This window comes from Chionomys nivalis, chromosome 8 (genome assembly GCF_950005125.1).
Source record: "Chionomys nivalis chromosome 8, mChiNiv1.1, whole genome shotgun sequence".
NCBI classification, from domain to species: domain Eukaryota; kingdom Metazoa; phylum Chordata; class Mammalia; order Rodentia; family Cricetidae; genus Chionomys; species Chionomys nivalis.
In genome coordinates this window covers 14820687-14840986 of record NC_080093.1, presented here as the reverse complement: position 1 = coordinate 14840986, position 20300 = coordinate 14820687, and the positions used below count along the sequence as shown (strand labels likewise).

At 41.8% G+C, this 20300-nt stretch overlaps 1 protein-coding gene across 1 annotated transcript in view; it reads right to left on the bottom strand.

The window, feature by feature from the left end:
* Oga (O-GlcNAcase) overlaps positions 1 to 20300 on the bottom strand; it is a 42234-nt gene that overhangs the window by 10793 nt on the left and 11141 nt on the right. Inside the window, exons 6-14 of the mRNA XM_057777484.1 lie at positions 17480 to 17578; positions 15265 to 15549; positions 13154 to 13312; positions 10493 to 11106; positions 8858 to 9032; positions 5504 to 5589; positions 4433 to 4537; positions 981 to 1066; positions 352 to 544 (exon numbers count right to left, since the gene is read on the bottom strand). Coding sequence (XP_057633467.1) covers positions 352 to 544; positions 981 to 1066; positions 4433 to 4537; positions 5504 to 5589; positions 8858 to 9032; positions 10493 to 11106; positions 13154 to 13312; positions 15265 to 15549; positions 17480 to 17578 — 1802 coding nt within the window. The remainder of the gene's footprint in view (positions 1 to 351; positions 545 to 980; positions 1067 to 4432; positions 4538 to 5503; positions 5590 to 8857; positions 9033 to 10492; positions 11107 to 13153; positions 13313 to 15264; positions 15550 to 17479; positions 17579 to 20300) is intronic.

Sequence of the window (20300 nt, the reverse complement as noted above, 5' to 3'; positions counted from 1 at the left end):
CACACACTTTTAGTCTCAGTACACAGACAGTAGAGGCTAGCCTGGTACACCTGAGTTTTCCGAAAGAGAGAGAGAGAGAGAGAGAGAGAGAGAGGAGGGAGAGAGAGAGAAAGGAGGGAGAGGGGGAGAGAGAGAGAGAAGAAATTAAAGAAGACAAAGAAAAAAAAAAGCACTGTACACTTTTAACTGTTTAAGTTGTAATTTCTCACTGGTGTGGAACTCATTACGTTGACCAGGCTGGCCTCAAACCTGTCTCTGCTTCCTTAGTGCTGAGAGATTTGTGCCACCATACCTGGCAATTTTTACACTTTAATTTCTAAAAATTATCATAATATAAAACCACTGTATTACCTCAGCCTCTGAGAGCTCTTTGTCACCATTCGGCTTGGTGTACTTCTCCTGCATGAAGGGAATCCAGGATATTTTGCATTTTTTAATGAAGGGGGTCACATCTACAGTGCCTAAGGCATAACCACAAATGCCATCTTCATCTTCTAGGACGAAGCAATAATCCAGGCTGAGGGAAAGCAGCCCTCCTACTAACCTGATTGGAGGAAACAAAGTCAGGGTAAGCTTGTAAAGTATTAACAAAAAATTCACAATTCAGTGATTCAAGGTCCAAAGTTTTTTTTTTTTTTTTTTGTTTTTGTTTTTTTGTTTTTTTTTCAGACAGGTTTTCCCTGTGTAGCCCTGGCTGTCCTGAAACTCACTCTGTAGACCAGGCTGGCCTTGAACTCTGAGACTCACCCGCCTCTGCCTCCCAAGTGCTGGTATGAAAGGCACGTGCCACCACCACCCAGCAGGTCCAATGTACTTCGTCTATGAAAACTACCTTTTCGATAAAAGAAACTGAAGATAGACATGTACATTCACTTACATTCATTTTTTAGATTTAACTAAGACTAAACTGGTACTTAAAATAGCCTGCCAGCCAACACCTACCCTTAACCTGTTGTATCAAACATCAAAACATCACATACTTGTCTCCAATGAGGTCCGGCTGGCTCTGAAAAGGTAAGCCCACTCCATCATCATACATTTCTCTGCAAATCTTGTACACGGAAGCCTGAAAACATAATCTAGTTAGGCAACACACCAAGACAAATGTCAAAAGAATGAATATAAAAACAGCCATGTGTGGTGGTACACAGAGGAAGCAGGCGCAGGAGGATTGCAGGTTAAAAGTCAGGTTGATTAATGGGCAACATACTGAGTCTGAGACAACTATGGATAATAAACCAGCTGTCTGAGAAAAAGAATTACAAGTCTGGGTGGGGGGAATATGTATGATCTGGCTTATCAGAATCATCACCTGGGGATAGGAGGATCACCTTTTGTTTTGTTTTTTTTTGCAAAGGAGGGTTTCTCTGTGTTATCGTGGCTATACTGGAACTCACTGTGCAGACTAGGCTGGCCTCAAACTCAAGAGGTCCACCTACCCCTGCATTGACCACCCCCACCTGGCTAGAAGATTACTTTTGTAGCATGTAGCTCAGTGGTATAACACTCACCTAGCATATGCAAGGTACTACATTTGATACCTAGCACTAAAATTTTATTTATTAGGTCACAAGTGTGACCTAATAAATAAAAATAAATTTATTAATTGCAGCAATGCAATTAATAAAGACTGAAAACTTTTGCTAAAAACCTTTAATTTTTATTATTTTCAAAACTGTGTATACTTGTCCACGCCAGGTAGTGGTGGTACGCCTTTAATCCCAACATTTGGGAGGCAGAGGCAGGCAGATCTCTGTGAGTTCAAAACCAACCTGGTCTAGAAGAGCTAGTTCCAGGACAGGCGCCAAAGTTACACAGAGAAACCCTGTCTCAAAAAACCAAACCTAACCAAACCTATGTCTACTTGCCAATGTGTGGGGCATGCGCATTTAAAGGCAGGTGCTCTGGGCACCTGAACCCCAGGGAGCTAGTTACAGGCAACTGTGAGTTACCTGGAGAGGGGGTGCTGGGAATTGATCTTTGGTCTTCCTTTGAAAAGAGGATGGCTGAGCTCTTAACCACTGAGTCATTTCTCCAATCTGGATGAGTTTTGAAAGTAAATTGTGGCTCCACATCCAAAAGCCAGTAAACTTTTTAAGAATCTCTTAATCTTTTTTTTTTTTTTGAGGATAGGGTCTCGCTACACAACCCAAGCTGGCCTGGACTAGATCCTCTGGCTTTAGAGTCAAGTTCTGGGATGAAACTAGAGGGCCACAGGACCTACTAATCTTTCACTTTTTGTAACAATACTTCCACGAAGCTTTTACACGTTATTGTCTTTAAACAGAGTTGCCTACTTTCTTTAAATAGCTGACTGTCAACAGCCAGTAAGTAATTCACTACAGAAAATTAAAGATACGTAAGAGAAAATCAGTCAAGGATAACACATAATTAAGACACACTGTTTTTTAATTTCTACTGTGAATCAGACATTTATTCATTGAGCTTTCTTTAGTCAGGTCCCACACCACAGCCTCAGGTAGTCCTAGAACTATGGCTCAAGCTTGCCTTGACTTGCAGCAATTTTTCTGTCTCAACTTCTTGAGCACTAGAATTACAACCTTGAGCCACAAAAACACACCTCTCATTTGACTTTTTAAATGGATACTTCTCTGCCTCCCTCAAATACTAGGGACTGAACCCAGGGCATCGTATGTGTTAGGCAATGAACGCTCGCTATGTACTTATCTCTAACCCTCATTTAATTTTCATAAAGATTTAAAATTTTAGGGCTGGAGAGATGGCTCAGTGGTTAAGAGCATTGCCTGCTCTTCCAAAGGTCCTGAGTTTATATCCCAGAAACCACATGGTGGCTCACAACCATCTGTAATGAGGTCTGGTGCCCTCTTCTGGCCTGCAGGCATACATGCAGACAGAATATTGTATACATAATAAATAAATATTTTTTTTAAAAAGATTTAAGGGAGCTGGAGAGATGGCTCAGTGGTTTAGAGCACTGACTGCTCTTCCAGAGGTCCTGAGTTCAATTCACAGCAACCACATGGTGGCTCACAAGCACCTATAATGAGATCTGGTGCCCTCTTCTGGCCTACAGGCAGGGTACTGTATAAATTAATTAAAAAAAAGATTTAAAATTTTATTAATGTGTATGTATGTGTATTTGCCTGCACAAGCGAATACATGCACCATATATTGTGGTATATATGTGCAGGAGCTCATGGATCAAAAGGCAGCTCTGGATCCCCTGGAACTGCAGTTACCAGCAGTTGTGAGTTGCCATCTGGGTGCTGGGAACTGATCTCTAATTCTCTGTAATAGTATGTATGCTTAGCTAACGAGCCACCTCTCTGGTCCAAACCCCACCAAAACAAACAAACAAACAAACAAACAAACAGGGTCTTACTATGTAGCTCTAGCTGCTTTGAATTCAGAGATCTGTCTGCCTCTACCTCCCAGGTACGGGATTAAAGGTACATGCCATCATACCTAGCCTTCATTTTGAGTTTTTAAAGGGAAGAATTAAAGGACTCAGCTCAAAAGTTCTAAAAGAGAGGCTGGAGAGATGGGTCAGAGGTTAAGAGCACTGGCTACTCTTCTAGAGGCACTGAACTCAATTCCCAGCAACCTCATGGTGTCTCACAACCATCTATAATAAGATCTTGTGCCCTCTTCTGGACTGCAGACATACAGGCAGAATGCTGTATACACACATAAAAAGTAAATAAATCTTAAAACAAAACAAAAACAACCTAAAGGAGGTAAAATGCCTTAGGTGCCTCTTGAAATTTTTACTGAATTTACACCTCTAGGGTTCAGTGTTTTAGCTAACTTCTTCAATTTCAGGTTGGTATTTTAAGAGCTGGGAGTTTAGCTACAATTCTGATCTGGAATTCCCACCCCCGCCCCCAAAAGGGCCATCCATCTAAAGCTTGGTACTCACAGGCCTCTGGAAGGTAGTGGAAGACCTACGAGGCCCTGTTAGACAAATTTAGAGCATACTGCTAAGGGTACAGTTTAACTGACTGTAAGGTAAGCAGCTTTGTTTTGCTCTGTTTTGTCATTGCACCATGATGTAATGACATATAGTCATGAAGCTGGCTGCCACAAATTGAAACCATGAAGCAAAATAAAGTCATCCTTTGTTTTTCCTTTTCTTTTTTTTTTTAGACAGGGTCACACCATGTAGCCTTGGATGGCCTGGAACACACTTTGTATTTGTAGACCAAGTGGGCCTCAAAACCAGAGATCCACCTGCCTCTGCCTTCCACACCAGGCTTTCTTGGGATTCTGGATGGCTGATTAACCCAAGGCTGTCAGTGATGGCTCCAAGTCTGATCCCGGAATCCATAAGTACACAACTAAACGAAGAGTAGCTTAAGACACAGAAGCAACCATCTAGTTCTTGCAACCATCTAGCTGAAAGGAAAGCGGTGACAACACTTAACCATATACCAAGTTGACAGAAAATTACCTCATCTTTAGGAAAATAAGGTCTGATAGTATAAACTTTGGAGGTAGGAGTCAGTGGGGGTGGTTGAAAAAAGAGATCATTTGCTCCATCAATTGGCAACAAACGCTGTAGGAAGGAAAAAAAGGGAGAGAGATTAGTTTTGAGAATACATCCATTTCTTTCAATGAGTGTGCACTGCAGATTACCAACTTAACATTAACTGGCTACTGCAGGCAGACCTAAAGAAGAGGGGTGTACTACACTTTACTAATATAATACCTCTTTCCTGGGGAAGGGGTGTTTCAGAATAGAAATTACCCAAACTGACTCACACAGCTTTAATAGTATTATAATAGAAATTTAATTTTATAATAAAAACAAAAAACTACTCCAATTATGATATAAATATTTGTTTTAAAAACCAATCTTAAATGAACCATCCTTCTACTACAAGATGGCAGAACAGACTGTGAGGAGGAGAGGTTTGGTCTGAAGAGGGTTATCTGTCCAGGAGACGCTTTATCCCCAAAGCAATGCGCTTCAGTTTGCTGTGCGCAGCAGAGCACCTGTTGGGGGGAGAAAAGTAGAGCACCGGAAAAGTCCATGAACAAATCTAGCAGCAAGAACCCTTCACAGTCTGTTTAGACTGTCACCAGCAGAGCTTCTTATTTCTTATTTTTAAAGGGTATTGTATTTATTAAGGAAGCAAGAAACTGCCCTTTAAGCCCTTTACTGTCTACTTGCATAATAAGCCATCTTTTTTGCTCATGGAGTTTCCACTGGCAGACAAGCATGCGCGCATTGTGCATTGCGGGCGCAGATTTAAATGCTGTGCGACCTGCAAAGAAACAATGTGAAGTGTATACCTAGAGCCGCTGCGCTTCGCAGGCGCGGGGGGATTGACAGCATCTCCTTCAGAAATTACTGTGAAAGAGGAGGAAAATTTGATTTAAAATCCAGCTATGTAACTAAATTGAATTTGGGACTAGAAAGCCTTCGGCAGACCAATCCTTCCAGCCATCTGATGCGCAACATAAGGTTTCTCATAAAACAAAGAAAAATGTCAATTCAGTTGTGAATTCATATTGATACCTGGAACTCTCCTGCTAGACCACCTCTAAAGGCCCAGGGTTCTTGGTCTCCAATTAAGAACTGTGCTGAAGAATGACTACGACACCCTGTTGAGATCAGATCCAAGCGGAGAACGTTACGAGAAAGGGGATTTCCTGAGGTCTCAAATGTCCAACAAACTAACATACACTGGAAACAGCTCTCTAGAAGTACTAATCCAGGGTTTCAAGGCAAGGCTGTGATAATAACTATTTTTAAATTTATAATGGCATTTCAATACTTCTATTCCTTCCTCTGATTAATGGAAACCACTACTATCAGTTCTAAGCTTTAATTATTGGAAGGAATAATGAGATTATCCAGTAAACTTTCTATATTCCGCACACACAGCAATAAATAAAACAGCTGCTTATCATGAAATTCTCTAACTATAAACTGAAATGAATGAGATAGAGACATTTTATTATCACAGCCCATGAAGGAACTGAATTAAACCTGTCTGAAGTCACATTTTACATTTTGGGAAGGGTAAGGAAAGGGAAAGGGGAGTTAATCTTGTCAGAAAACTTAAAGGTCAGCAGAATACTGTGGACAAAAACAAAACAATGAAAAATTTGGTTTTCATGAACAAGGACAATTTAAATTTAGACATGGCCAGTTAGAATACCAGTCTGCCAAGCTCTGAGAACAAGAGAGAGCCAATTACTTTTCCTAATTTGTCCAGAGCTAAAAACACACTTTTCTTAAAAGTGTGACAGTATATATTCTTCTAACCCTGCTATGACTTTTGCAATGTGATGAACATGTGTATCAGGCAGCAGGCTTTGAGGCCCAGGTGTCAGTTTTAAGGTTAACACTAACCGACCTCACAAAGCAATAAAGCCAACAACCAAGAGACAATGAAAAGCAAATGTTTTGGAACCAACCGGAAGCAGCCTGCCTGGTTTTCTGACAAGATATTAGCAGCGCAATACAGTTCTGTTCCATTGGAAGACAGCGTTCTACCTCCTGCTCAAGTCAACAGTCTCATCAGTACAAGACACAGTGTGCTAGTCAGACAGTCCCAAAGCAAACCAAATTTTTTGTTGACAATTCAGCCCATTAAGAGATCATGTCTGGGTTTGTTGTGTTTTAAGGGTAGGGTAATTTAAAAAAATTAAAAAACAAAAAAACAAGAAAAAGCAAACACAAACCTATAAAATGTAGTATTTGTAAAGTAAGCATGAAATGGGTCAAAATTTAGACTACAAGAGATTGCCCCATTCTGTAATTCAGTGATTTACACTGTAGAAAAAGAAAACAAACAAAAACAAAACTACTACACTTCACAAACTTGAAGTTCAGCCAATTTCCCCTACCCTCCACTTTGAGACTCCAACATAACTAGCACTTCCAACTAGTACAGTAAAAAGCTGCATGTACGAAGAGCTGTGTAAATGAAAACATGGTTAATGCCTCAGACGCTGCGCAAACGTGACTTCAGTTCATGTCTACTGCCCTAGTTTATTCTACCTCACAGACACAGCCTTTCAACTTAAACTAATTAATCATGACGCGCTGTGAACATCTGCCGCTGTCCATCCAATAGTAGTAGACACTTGTGCTGAGGATTCTCCCATCTGTACACAATGGGGAAGAAGATAATAGAAGTCGTTAGTAATCAAAAGTACTGCATAGCCACATTCTTTAAAGGACTGAATGCCAGCTGGACTGGAGGAGGAAAAAAACAAAGGACTCTAGTCATGAGCCCGAGATTGGTCACGAAGACACTCTCCCTGTCACGGGCACTGTACACCTACCCAGATGTGGTGGTGGTTATTTAAATTTTTTCTTTTTTTCTTTTGGTTTTTCTCTGTAGCTTTGGAGCCTGTCCTGGAACTCACTCTGTAAACCAGGCTGGCCTCAAACTCACAGAGATCCGCTTGCCTCTGCTTCCCTAAGTGCTAGGATTAAAGGCATGTGTCACCTCCTGGTGATGGTAGTTATTTAAAACTACAATGCTCTGATGTTGATACTGTACCAATTGGAAAAATTACTCAGGCAAAGATAGCATGAGAAGAGAAAGAAGTAATACTGGATATAATAAAATTTTAACTTTCAGTAATTCTTGAATGGGGGAATCATACTGAGGATTAAACCCTCAAATTTAATATTTTAAGTGATTTATCCTCAAGCTCACTAATCTGGATTTCAGGCTCAAAATACCTAGGGGCCTTAGAGACTTAAAATGCAAATCCCTGTAAGGATTAAATAACTCCCTGGCAACAAGCCTGGAAGGCAAGTGCTGTCATTCAACAGTCAATACAGAGATCTTCCCACATCTACCCCAGGAGCCTAAAGAGACTGCTCCCAGCTAGATAGAATCCTAGACAGAACCTTCCATCAAGCCTGCCATGCTAATATGCAGGACCACAGAGGAAATTATCATAGTTTCTAAATCAATTATCAGAGATTCTTCCTTTTTTAAATATTTAGGAGCCCAAAGGCATATGGGTGGAGAATTACAAATCTAACTATTCAGGGGCTGTTTCAGATCGTCTATTTCACATTTAGATCGTGAAATCTCGTCACAGTATTTCTGACTACTATGAAAACTGACACATCAGTTAGCTTTGCTGCCTGCTGTGTGCTGTAAGTCCATTGCACTGAAAACCTGCAAATGAAATGATATTCCTGGAGAAACTTGGCCATGCTGGTGCTTTTTATTTTTTAAACCAAGTTTGAGAATTTCCAAAAAGAAGAGAAAAAAAAAAAAGGAAAAAAAAAAAGGAAGCACACAAAAGTCCACTGAACCAAACAAGAGCTTATAGGGGACTGTAATTTCCATTTCATGCTAAAATCGATTACTTGGTAGAGGAATAAAGAAACAGCCACATGAAGTTATACCAAGTAGCACCAGAATAGCCTTCCACTAAAGCTCGCATGCGCACAGGGCTGGGAGGACAGCTTCCTCTTGCCAGGCCCCTGGGGGAGTTGCAGCACTAGTTCTAGTAAACACAGCACTAATGTTACCAAGACACAGCAAGCAGCAGAAAGCTTACAGCGTCACATCTCATAGAGTCTCATCTCCAAATCAGGTCAATGAAGGACTCGGGGTTCCATCCAGGAAGCATTCAGTCAGAGCACGTTAAAGTCAGTACTTTCTAACGTATTTTCAAGGTATTTATGGAATTAGCCCAAGGGAGAAAAACTAACATGCTCAACAAAATTACTAAAACTTTCAAGTTTTTCAACTATGTTCATCTTTAAGAAAAATCTAAGAAGTAAAATACACGGAAATTTGCCAATTCCCTAAATGGTTTTCTCCCTGTGGGATAATTTTTTTAAGTACAATATATAAGAATGAGGAGATAGGATCATTGCTGCTGCACCTACCTAACCACTGCACAAAAGACTTCACCATAGACATTATACTCTTGATATCCCAGACATAGGAGTACATGTCATACAGGATTGTCCTGTTGGCACAATTGGAGAGCCGAGTGAACATCCCCATCACTAGTGCACACATCTCTTCAAACTTGGCTGCTCGTGACCGCCACTCTTCAATCTATACGGGATTTAAAAAAAGGAAGCAATGATTTTAAATTCAACAAAATAATCTAAGAGTTACAAACTTAGCCGTTTATCAGGCACATGAATTTATCTTCAACATAGTGAATCATTTGCTTAAACGCTAAGTGAACGATGAGCTTATCTCGCTAAACTGACAGAAAGTATCTAAAATAGACTTTCCTCTTTTTCTTTCTTTTTTTTCTTTTTTTTTTTTTTTTCCGTGGTTTTTTGAGGCAGGATTTCTCTGATAAACAGTCCTGCTGTCCTGGAACTTACTATGTAGACCAGTCTGGCCTTAAACTCACAGAGATCAGCCTGCTTCTGGCTCCTGAGTGCTGGGATTAAAAGTGTGCGCCACCACTGCTGCCCAGCAACTTCCCTCCATTTCTAACAAGAAAGTCAAACTGCGAAGGCAAAGGTGCCAGATGTAGAAAATTTCCCATTTATTTTACAGAACACATTCTAAAATGTGTTTTACACCAGTTACAGTATTTAAGAATCACAAAAGTGGAGAGGTGCTCAGCAGTTTAGTACACTTGTTACTCTTGCAGGGGACTCAAACTTTTGCCCAGCACCCACAAAGTGGCCTCCCAAACACCCGTAACTCTAACTCCAGACCCAGAAGATGTGATGCCCTCTTCTGGCCTCAGGCACCAGGCATAAATGTGGTGCACATACACATAATCAAGCAAAACACTCATACATGTGAAATAAAAGTAATTTCCTCATGGCTGAGGGAAGAAAAGGAAGAAACTAAACTTAGTCACTTTTTTTTGGGGGGGGGGGGAGCAGGATCTCCTGCTTATAATCCAGGCTGGTCAAACTAAAGATGTAGTGGAGAACAGCCCTGAACTCTGGGATCCTCTGCTTCCATTATTTAAGCACTAGAACCACAAGTAAGAACCACCACACCAGACATATATGGATGCTTCTTTTGTTGCAGGTGAGGGGCTTCCACAATCCCAATACTTGGGGGAGCTGAGCCAAAATGACTACCTCCAGCTCACAATATGTGGAGAATCTGTCTCAAACCTAGCAACCCACACCAGGTGGCTCACAAGTGCTTCTAACTCTAGCTGTAAAAGGTCAAATGGCTCTGGTCTTTGTGGGAACCTGCATTCATGTTCCCACATGTGAACACAGACTGACCCAGACACACACACCTACATTCAACTACAAATAAACCTTAAAGCCAGGCACCGGTGGCGGATCCCTTTAATCCCAGCATTCGGGAGGCAGAGGCAGGCAAATCTCTGTGAGTTCCAGGCCAGCCTGCTCTACAGAGAGAGAGTTCCAAAACAGCCAAGCCTACACAGAGAAACCCTGTCTTCAAAAACCAAAAGCAAGCAAACAAACAAAAACCATCCCTTTAAAGTGTTTTTCAGGCACTGTAAAGAAATCCCTGAGCATCTGGTCTTACTGTGAGGAGCCAGTGAGCGCAACCAGCATACTCACTTTTTCAGAGTCTTTCCCTTTGCAATTGACACTGACAACACTACTGTTTGCTCGAAGCCACTGAAATTCCCGTAACATCTGTGCTCCTTTGGGTCCATGCTCATAAGGAAGATAGAAGAGATCAGCAAGTAACTGTAAGTCCTCTAGAGTCACTGGTTCTGCAGTGTACAAAGGCTTTTCATTTGGACCAGGCACAAACTGCTCCTTGTTTGTTTGTTCATCAGTCTGCATAGGAGCAATATCGCCAATGCAATCCTCTTGCATAGACATCTCTGGGGATTTGGATTCAGCTATGCTCTCCTTATCGGTGTCCATTGGTTTCAATTCCTCCGCCATTTTAGCTTCAACAATTTCAGTTAGTATTTGATTGTCATTCTTGTGCTCTGGTTCTTCTTGCTTTTCTACTACCATATCCATGGGTTCTTCATCCGGCTGTTTCTTCTCTTCTTCCTTGGTCAGAGCTGAAGGCTCACCACTCAGAGTTGCTCCCTGGCTCATAATGGGCTCCTGGTAAACTGTCGTAACTACGGTCGTGGAATTTAAAGAGGGTGCTGCAACTAGAGGAGTCCCGTCAACTACACTTGCCTTAGCTCCACTGTGTGCAACCTGCCTACCTACCAAGGGGAGAAAGGAGAAACAAAAGCAATCAAAATTAAAAACAGAACTAATTAGGCTTACTAAACTTTAAGAAATCCCCCCCCCCCCCGCCCAAGGCCGGGGAGACAGCTCAAAAGGTTAAGAAACTTGCCACCAAGCCCGATGACCTGAGTTTGACCCCTGGAACTGACAAGGAAAGAACTGACTCTTCAAAGCTCTGCTGTGGTATGCACCTGCCTGTGTGTACATACAATAAATCAGTAAATTTAGTTAGAGATAACTTGAAAACTGGGCTTGATGGCACACCCTTCTGAATGCTGTGGTCAGGAGTGGTGGCACACACCTTTAATCCTAGCACTTAGGAGGTAGAGGTAAGATCAACCTGAGGTCATGGCTGCTGAGTTTCCAAGAAAGTCAAGGCAGCAAACAGAGACCCTGTCACAGAACAAAAGTGTATACTGTTCTTGCAGAGAACCCGAGCTCATTTCCAGCACCCACATCAGGCTGCTGACAACTATCCATGGTTGTAGCTCCAAGGGGATCCATAGCCTGTAGGCCACATGTATGTATGTGTGTACCACAGATATGCCCAATGCCCTCAGAGGCAAGAAAAGAGCATTAGATCTCCTCAAATTGGAATTACAGATGACTGTGAGTTGGCCTGTGTGGTAGGGATCTGAAGTAAGGACCTCTGAAAGAGCAGGAAGTACTCTTAACTACTATGCCATCAAAGCTTACTCTTGCAGGCCAGACAGGACTATACAGCAAAACCAAAACCCTTTCTCAAAAAAACCCAGGGGACTGGAGAGGTGGTTTAACAGTTAAGAACATTGGTTGCTCTTCTAGAAAAGCCAGGTTTAATTCCCACCCACATGGAGGCTTACAACCAGTTGTAACTCCCATTCTAGAGCCTCTAACACCCTTTCTGGCCCCACTGGCACTGCATACACACGATGCACAGACATACATGCAAGTATACACCCAAACACATAATTTGTTTTTTGTTTTTCAAGACAGGGTTTCTCTGTATAATCCTGGTTGTCCTGGAACTCAGAGCTCCGCCTGAATCTGCCTCCCAAGTGCTAGGATTAAAGGCATGCGCCACCACTGCCCAGTTACGTAATTATTTTTTTTTAATGTATACAGTGTTCTGCCTGCATGTGTGCCTGCAGGCCAGAAGAGGGCACCAGATCTCATTACAGATGGCTGTGAGTCACCATATGGTTGCTGGAAATTGAACTCAGGACCTCTGGAAGAGCAGTCAGTGCTCTTAACCTCTGAGCCATCTCTCCAGCCCCCAGTTACATAATTTTTTAAGAAGCTGGACATGGGCTTGGTAATGGTGGTGCATGAATTTAATCCCAGAACTTGGTAGGCAGAGGCAGGCAGATCTCTGTGATTTCCAAGGCAGCCTGGTCTACAGAGTGAGTTCCCCAACATGTACCAAAGCTACACAGATAAAAACTAACTCCAAACACAAACACCACCAATAAAAACTGGACACAGTAGCATATGCCTAAAATCCAATACGTGGGAAAAAAGTGGGTGGATCAGGAAGAGGCTCAGTGACATCCCTGACTAAACAGCAAGCTCCAAGGTAGCTTTAAAAGGTAACAAACGTAATTACACATTGCTTAATAGATCTAAGTTAAGGGGTATGACAGTACACTTTGTGACTCAACTCTGTAATCCAATCTCCTTATGAAACTGGCTAAGCCAGTGTGATGGCACAAATCTGTATTTCAAAAATTCAGGAAGTGGAGTCAGCAAGATTAGAAGTTCAAGTTCATCTTTGGCTACTTGTCAAATTAGAGGCCCACCTGGGTTACATGAAACCATACCGAAAAGAAAAGTCCCAAGGTGGATAGTTGGCATCTGCATGCACAGGCAAATGTCCACCCACACAATCATTCATACACAGCAATAATAGATGATCCGAAGTAAAACATAAAATAAAAACTGATGGGCTAGGATATAGTTAAGTGAGATTGTTTACCTAGCGTGCATGCAGCTAAGCTTCAATTCTAAGCAGCACCACCACCCACCCATTCCAGCCCAACTCACTGCTGTATTGATGAGGTACTCCGAACTCCTGCAACCATTCCGTTAAAGCTAGCTTTAACGCCATCTGTGGACTATAGAGTATATCAGTTTCAATGTCTTCATCACTGCCTTCATTTTCTAACTTTATTTGTATTGATACAGTACTGTCTTCACTGTCAGCTGAGGAGAGAAAGCACAAAAATAGTTTTGATTATAAAAACCTCCTCCCAAGTGAAGATGTATAAATTTCACTTGTTGCAGTACAAGCAAAGCAGTGAAAAACTAAAACACACCAACATAAAACACAAATACAAGATCCTTCAATAACCATCTAGAAAGTCACCTACTTGCTCGAGGTTCCAAATTAAGTAATAAGCATGTTAGAATAATTGAAAAAGTTTGTCATAAATGTCCAATAAATACCAATAATGAGATGACAATGTTAATTAAAAGTATTACACCATCCTCTGCATAAAGAAAACCTATTTAAGTCTTCAGGTACTTAAAACTTCCTTATTAATAATTCATTAAAGTATAAGAAGAGAAGTTCAAATGTCTTGATTTTGAGCATAAAGTCTTGCTTTCCCTTATTTCCCTGCACAGCTGAGTTTGGCTAATCCAACATCTATCCCTTAGTGTTGCATTATGCTGTCTTAAAAGATGCAGGAGTTAAATGTCATGCATGCAGGGGCTGGAGAGATGGCTCAGAAGTTAAAAGCATTGTCTGTTCTTCCAAAGGTCCTGAGTTCAATTCCCAGCAACCACATGGTGGCTCACAACCATCTCTAATGGGGTCTGGTGCCCTCTTCTGGCCTGCAGGCATACACACAGACAGAATATTGTATACATAATAAATAAATAAAAAAAAAATGTCATGCATGCAGAAGGGATGGAGATAATACTTCTAATTGTGCCTTTTATTGGGGCGAAAGAAACAGCAATGAGCCGGGCGATGGTGGCGCACGCCTTTAATCCCAGCACTTGGGAGGCAGAGGCAAGTGAATGTCTGTGAGTTCGAGACCAGCCTGGTCTACAAAGCCACAGAGAAACTCTGTCTTGAAAAACAAAAAAACAAAACAAAAAAAAAGAAAAAAAGAAACAGCAATGAGCAGGCCATAAAAGGACTCATTAATTCAATGAACTATTAGAAAACATAGACTGAGAGACAGACAACTACATACCACCAAGGGCCCTGGCAAAACGCACTATTAATCCAAATTTCATCAATAACCCTGTTTAGGACTAACTTCAAAATTCTTAATTTTTATTATCATTTGTCGTGTGCCATGATATGCCTGTGGGCATGCATCCTTGGCATAATACGGGGTCAGAGGAGACAACTGTGGAGTCTCCTTCCATTATGTGGGTAACAGATACTCAACTTCAGGTTGCTAGGTTTGCACAGCTAGTGCCTTTAAAGCACTAAGCCCTACCTTACAAGCTCTAACTTCAAAATTTTTATGACCAGCTGGGCGGTGGTGGCGCACGCCTTTAATCCCAGCACTCAGGAGGCAGAGGCAGGCGGATCTCTGTAAGTTCAAGGCCAGACTGGTCTACAAGAGCTAGTACCAGGACAGGAACCAAAAGCTACAGAGAAACCCTGTCTCGAAAATCAAAGAAAAAAAAACAAAAACAAAACAAACTAAACTTATGACCAATATTTTCCCCTGAACCCTGAACCATGTGTAGCAACTCTACCTGATCCAGCTCAAATACCTTTCAAACTGTTTATCAACACTTCAATACTTCAGGTTCTCATTCTTTCCTCTGGTACCACACTCTATAACAGCATGACAACATTAGAAATACTACCAATGCCTGCAAGCCTTCCACAACTTTGATTATTTTCAGAAGCAGGTACACTTTATTCTTCCCACTTTCCTCTTAATACCCAAGAAAGAGGCACCGCCATACAATATAATTAAATGTAAATCAATAAACACCAACATTTTCACTTCAAACTTTGCAAAAAAAAATGACTTGTCCAAGACCACACAGATTTTCCTTATTACATATCTATGACTAAGAGAAATGAAAACATGCTTTAATACAATAAAAGCTCTAACTGTGACAATAAAGGAATACAAATGTTCCTCTCCCCAACAGCCCATCATCAAATACAGGATACTCACTCATCACTACATCCTTTCTAACTCCATTCATGTTTGATTTATACCACGTGGCAAGGGTGTGGATAGCAACATAGTTAGCTTCAAATTCACAGTTTGGATTAGTCAGCACTCCCTTTAACCGTGGGATGAGTTCTGTGGATCTTCCTTTGTAGGGGCCCAGAAACAGCCTCTTCTGATCATAATCATTAGCGTGGATATTATCCCAGATCACTGGAGCTCTCTTGATGATCTTAGAAACCTCTTCAATAGACTCTACTGGAATTTCTTTTGAAACAACTTTTGGACCTAGAAATAATTTGTAAAAAGAACTTTATTTACAAAACCTTCTACATGGTTCTTTAAAATAATTAAACTTTATCAATGCTGGAGAGATGGATCAGTGGTTAAGATCATTTGTTACTCCTGCAGAGGACCTGGGTTGGGTTTCCAGAACCCACATGGTGATTCACAAGCATCCTTAACTCCAGTTCCAGAATCAGATAATCCCTTCTTGGGTACCAGGCATGTACTAGGTACGCATATATACGTGCAAGCAGGCAAAATATGCATAAAAATACATTAAATTGGGTTGGGCGGTGGTGGTGAACACCTTTAATCCCAGCACTGGGGAGGCAGAGGCAGGCGGATCTGTGAGTTCAAGGCCAGCCTGGTCTACAAGAGCTAGTTCCAGGACAGGCTCCAAATTTACAATGAAACCCGATAAAATACAATAAATCTAAACAGCAAGTTTGGCAACCTGAGTCCAATCCCACGACCTACAAGGTAGGAAGAGAGAACCAAATCCTACAAGTTGTCCCCTGACTTTTACATGCACACACACACACACGATAAATACATGCAATAAAAAAAATGTAAAGAGATAAAATAAGAGCTAAGAAGGTCAGTGACATAGCTCAGTGTATAAAACTGCTTGCCCTTAGCCAGGCGATGGTGACACATGCCTTTAATGCCAGCACTCGGGAGGCAGAAACAGGTGGATCTCTGTGAGTGCAAGATCAGCCTGTTCTACAAGATTAGTGCCAGGACAGGCTCCAAAGCTACAGAGAAACCCTGTTTCAGGGGAAAAAAAACAAAACAAAACAAAAAAAATAGTAAAGAAAAGAATAAAAAAGAAACAAACAGCACTTGCCACCAAGCTTGAGGACCTAAGTTTGATCCTCAGGACCCCAGGACCCACGTGATGGAAGGAGAGACATCACAAGCTGTTCTCTGATTTCCACTTGGCTGTGACACATGCAATTACACACATATCACATACACAAAACAATAAAAATGTGTGAAATTTAAAAACACAGAAGCTTTTACATGTTTTCCTTGCATATCCACTATCCTGAAAATTTCTCTCTATACCCATCTCCATCCCCAAGGTCTTTCCATCAAAGCGGATGAAGCCCAGAGTTTCAAGTGCTGCAGACTGATGAGATACACTACTGAGCTATCCCAGCTTCCTTGCCTCCCTTCTCTTTATCCACTCATTTATAAGGTTGGCTTCAATTCTCATGATCCTCCTACTTCAGCCTCCCAAGTGCTGGAACAAAAATTTTATACTTAATTCTTCTGGTTTTCTTTGTTTTTGTTTTTTGAGACAGTCTATGTAGTCCTGGAACTCACTATGTAGGCCAGAATGGCCCCAAACTCACAGATTTACCTGCCTAGCCTCCCAAGTACTGAGATTAAAGGGTATGCCACTATGCCCAGCTTCAATTTTCCTCTCTAAACCAGCATAGTAACGTAATTCTTTTATTTTATTTTATTTATTTATTTTTTTGAGACAAGGTTTCTCTCTAACAGTCCTGGCTGGTCTCGAACTTACTCTGTAGATCAGGCTGGCCTCAAACTCAGAGATCCGTCTGCCTCTGCTTCCCAAATGCTGGGACTAATGGTGTGCACCACCACTGATCGGCCCTGTTACTCATTTTATAAAACAGAAGTTTCCCAGGAGTCTAGTAGTATAGCTAAATTGACAGAAAATTAGTTGTTAGATCCTCAGCACCACATAAACTGCGTATATTGGATACAGTTGTATTTCCAGCATTTACGAGGTAGAAACAAGAGAACCACTAAATTCAAGATCATCCTTGGCTACACAGCGAATTTCAGGCCTGGAATACAGAAGACCCTGTCTCAACAGACAAAAGTATCCACCTAATACAAACAACCAGTTTTCCTAAGTCCTAGTAATAAAACTTTCACTATACAATTCTTGAGGACTTACCTGTCCAAAGGACCTCAATTCCAGGCAAAAGCTTCTCACCCACAGTCCTTAAGTAAGGAGACTGAGATACATTTGGATAACAGAAAGTGCCACAATATTCTGAATGCAGAGGGGGAGAAAATTAAGTCAGGATTAAAATGGTCATGGGAACTGGGAAAAATGCTTTAAAATTCTGTATCATTTTTATTCAAACAGTAAAAGGTTCTTTGTCATACAAAAAAGAAGTAAACTTAGGCAGATATTACATATAATAGTTCATACAATCATATATTCAAACTGGGTGGTAGGCCTGCTTATTATCTGAACTCCAGGCCCATGGCAGAAGTTCACAGAAGATCATGCTAGGCAGAACAATGTCACAGAACAGCCTCCACTATATGGAGAATCCTCGGGAAAAGGTCTCTAAGCCGGCAGCCCCAGCCTCACCCTGGTAGTGGATCTCCTTGACTCTGCTTCCCTATCACTTGGGTCACTGGTATGCATCTCCATGCTTTTTTTCTTAAATATTTTATTTATTTATTATGTATACAATATTCTGTCTGTCTGTATGCCTGCAGGCCAGAAGAGGGCATCAGATCTCATTACAGATGGTTGTGAGCCACCATGTGGTTGCTGGGAATTGAACTCAGGACCTTTGGAAGAGCAGACAATGCTCTTAACCACTGAGCCATCTCTCCAGCCCTGCATCTCCGTGTTTTTAAAACAAAACAAACAACAACAAAAATCTCAAGGGTCTCCCTGTGTACCACAGATTAACTCTTCATCAAGAGAGTCTTTATCTCAAAAACAAATCCTTGGAATTTTTAGTAGTAGTACCAAGCAATCCTTATAATCCCAGTCATTAGAACTGCATTTTATAAGCTTTTACATAAATCTTTTTAAAAAAAATAATTAATCCTGCGGATGTAGGATTCCCCTCTGTATGCTATGAACACCATTGGCTATTTAAAAAAAAAAAAAAAAAAAAAAACTGTCTTGGGCCTGGGCAGGGCAGAATAGAAGTAGGCTGGAAAACTAAATTGAATGCTGGGAGAGAGAATAGGTGGAGTAGATGTGAGTTGTCAGCTAGAACCTTGCCAGTAGGCCATGAGCCTCGTGGTAAAATATAAAATAATGGAAATGGGTTAATTCTAGATGTAAGAGCTAGCTAGCAATACACATAAGCTGACTGGTCAAGCAGTGATTTAAATAATAGTTTTTATCCAGCTGGGCGGTGGTGGCGCACGCCTTTAATCCCAGCACTTGGGAGGCAGAGGCAGGCGGATCTCTGTGAGTTCGAGACCAGCCTGGTCTACAAGTGCTAGTTCCAGGACAGGAACCAAAACCACAGAGAAACCCTGTCTCAAAAAAAATAAATAAATAAATAATAGTTTTTATGTGATTATTTCGGGAGTCTGGGCGGCCTCCTACAACACCTGCCATGGTGATATGTGCACATCACCCCCACTTTAATCCCCAACTTGCTAGCCTGGTGAGACCAAACCCAACACCCACACTGGAAAAGAATTCTGACCAGTTACCCCTCACAACTAACAATTCCTGAACAAGAAACCAAAGTGAGTCAGACAGTGGTGGCCCACACCTTTAGACCAGGCAGTGGCAGCGGCAGCTTGATCTCTGAGTCTGAGGACAGCCTGGACTACAGAAGCAAGTTCCAGCACAACCAGGGTTACACAGAGAAATTCTGTTTCGAAAAAAACCAAAATCAAAACCAACCAAACAAACAAAAAGGGGAAAAAAGGTGAGCAAAATTTACAGAGGTCAATTTTGAGAGGTGACTAAGGATGAAAACATTTTCAGCGAAAAACCAAGCAGCAGAGCGGGGACACGTTCTATTCTGACTGCTAGAATAGAGCCAGAGAGAGTGGGAGGAGTGAAACGGGGGCAGAAATGCATGGGCAGAAAAAGAGAACAAGGGAAGGGAGTGAGACATGACTAAGTTAAAATCATGTAAATTTGATTTTTTTCCAGTTTTCATTCCAGTAATTCTATTCTCCTCCTTTAACCGGGAAATGTAATGGTTACACGCTACCTCTCCCTTTTAAGGTCCCTTCTCCGCTCACACGCTGACAGTTGTCTTCCTGCCACTACACCAGTGGACTCTAAGGCCCCTAAACCTGCCCTGCTCTCCCCAGGGGACAGAGTACTCCTCAAACAGTTAACTCCTAGTCTCTTAATCTCGATGGACAGGACTTCACACGGTAATCCTCACCACTCCATCGGCTGCCAAGCTCTTGGGACACCCATACTGGTACCATCTCTCCAGGCTCAAGCGGGTGCCTACTCAAGACACTTGGTCTGTCCAGCAGACAGGACCTTCCATCCTCCGGTTTTCTAGGATGCCACAATGAAGGGCCTACCTGCTTCACATTCTGGCACACTCATCTTTAATGATAACAATTCTTTTCCTAGACACCTGCCTTCTCCGGGGTGATAGTACACGGGATGCCTTTCCAGCCACACCTATTGCTAAACGTGGACACCTAAGCTCTCCCCTTCCCCGCGTGGCCCCTTGCCCGCAGGAAGTAGCCAGATTTGAGTCTACGCCCTTTTTTCCAAAGAGAGCCTAAATGTTTGTCATTATTACCACTTCAATTTTCTGTCACCCCTATATCCAAAGAGTCTGGAATGTCAAGTTGGGAGCATAGGCTCCAGCCCCTTGCATCTATCCCAGCCCCCAGGCCTGGTCTGGACTCCAAATCCCTGCAGGCCAGGTCCTGACCCCTCCCCAGGGTACTTAAATGAGCTCCCAAAAGAGGACACACCGTTGGTGCGGCGCCACCGAGAGCATAGAACTCCCATTAAACCTTGGTATTTCTTA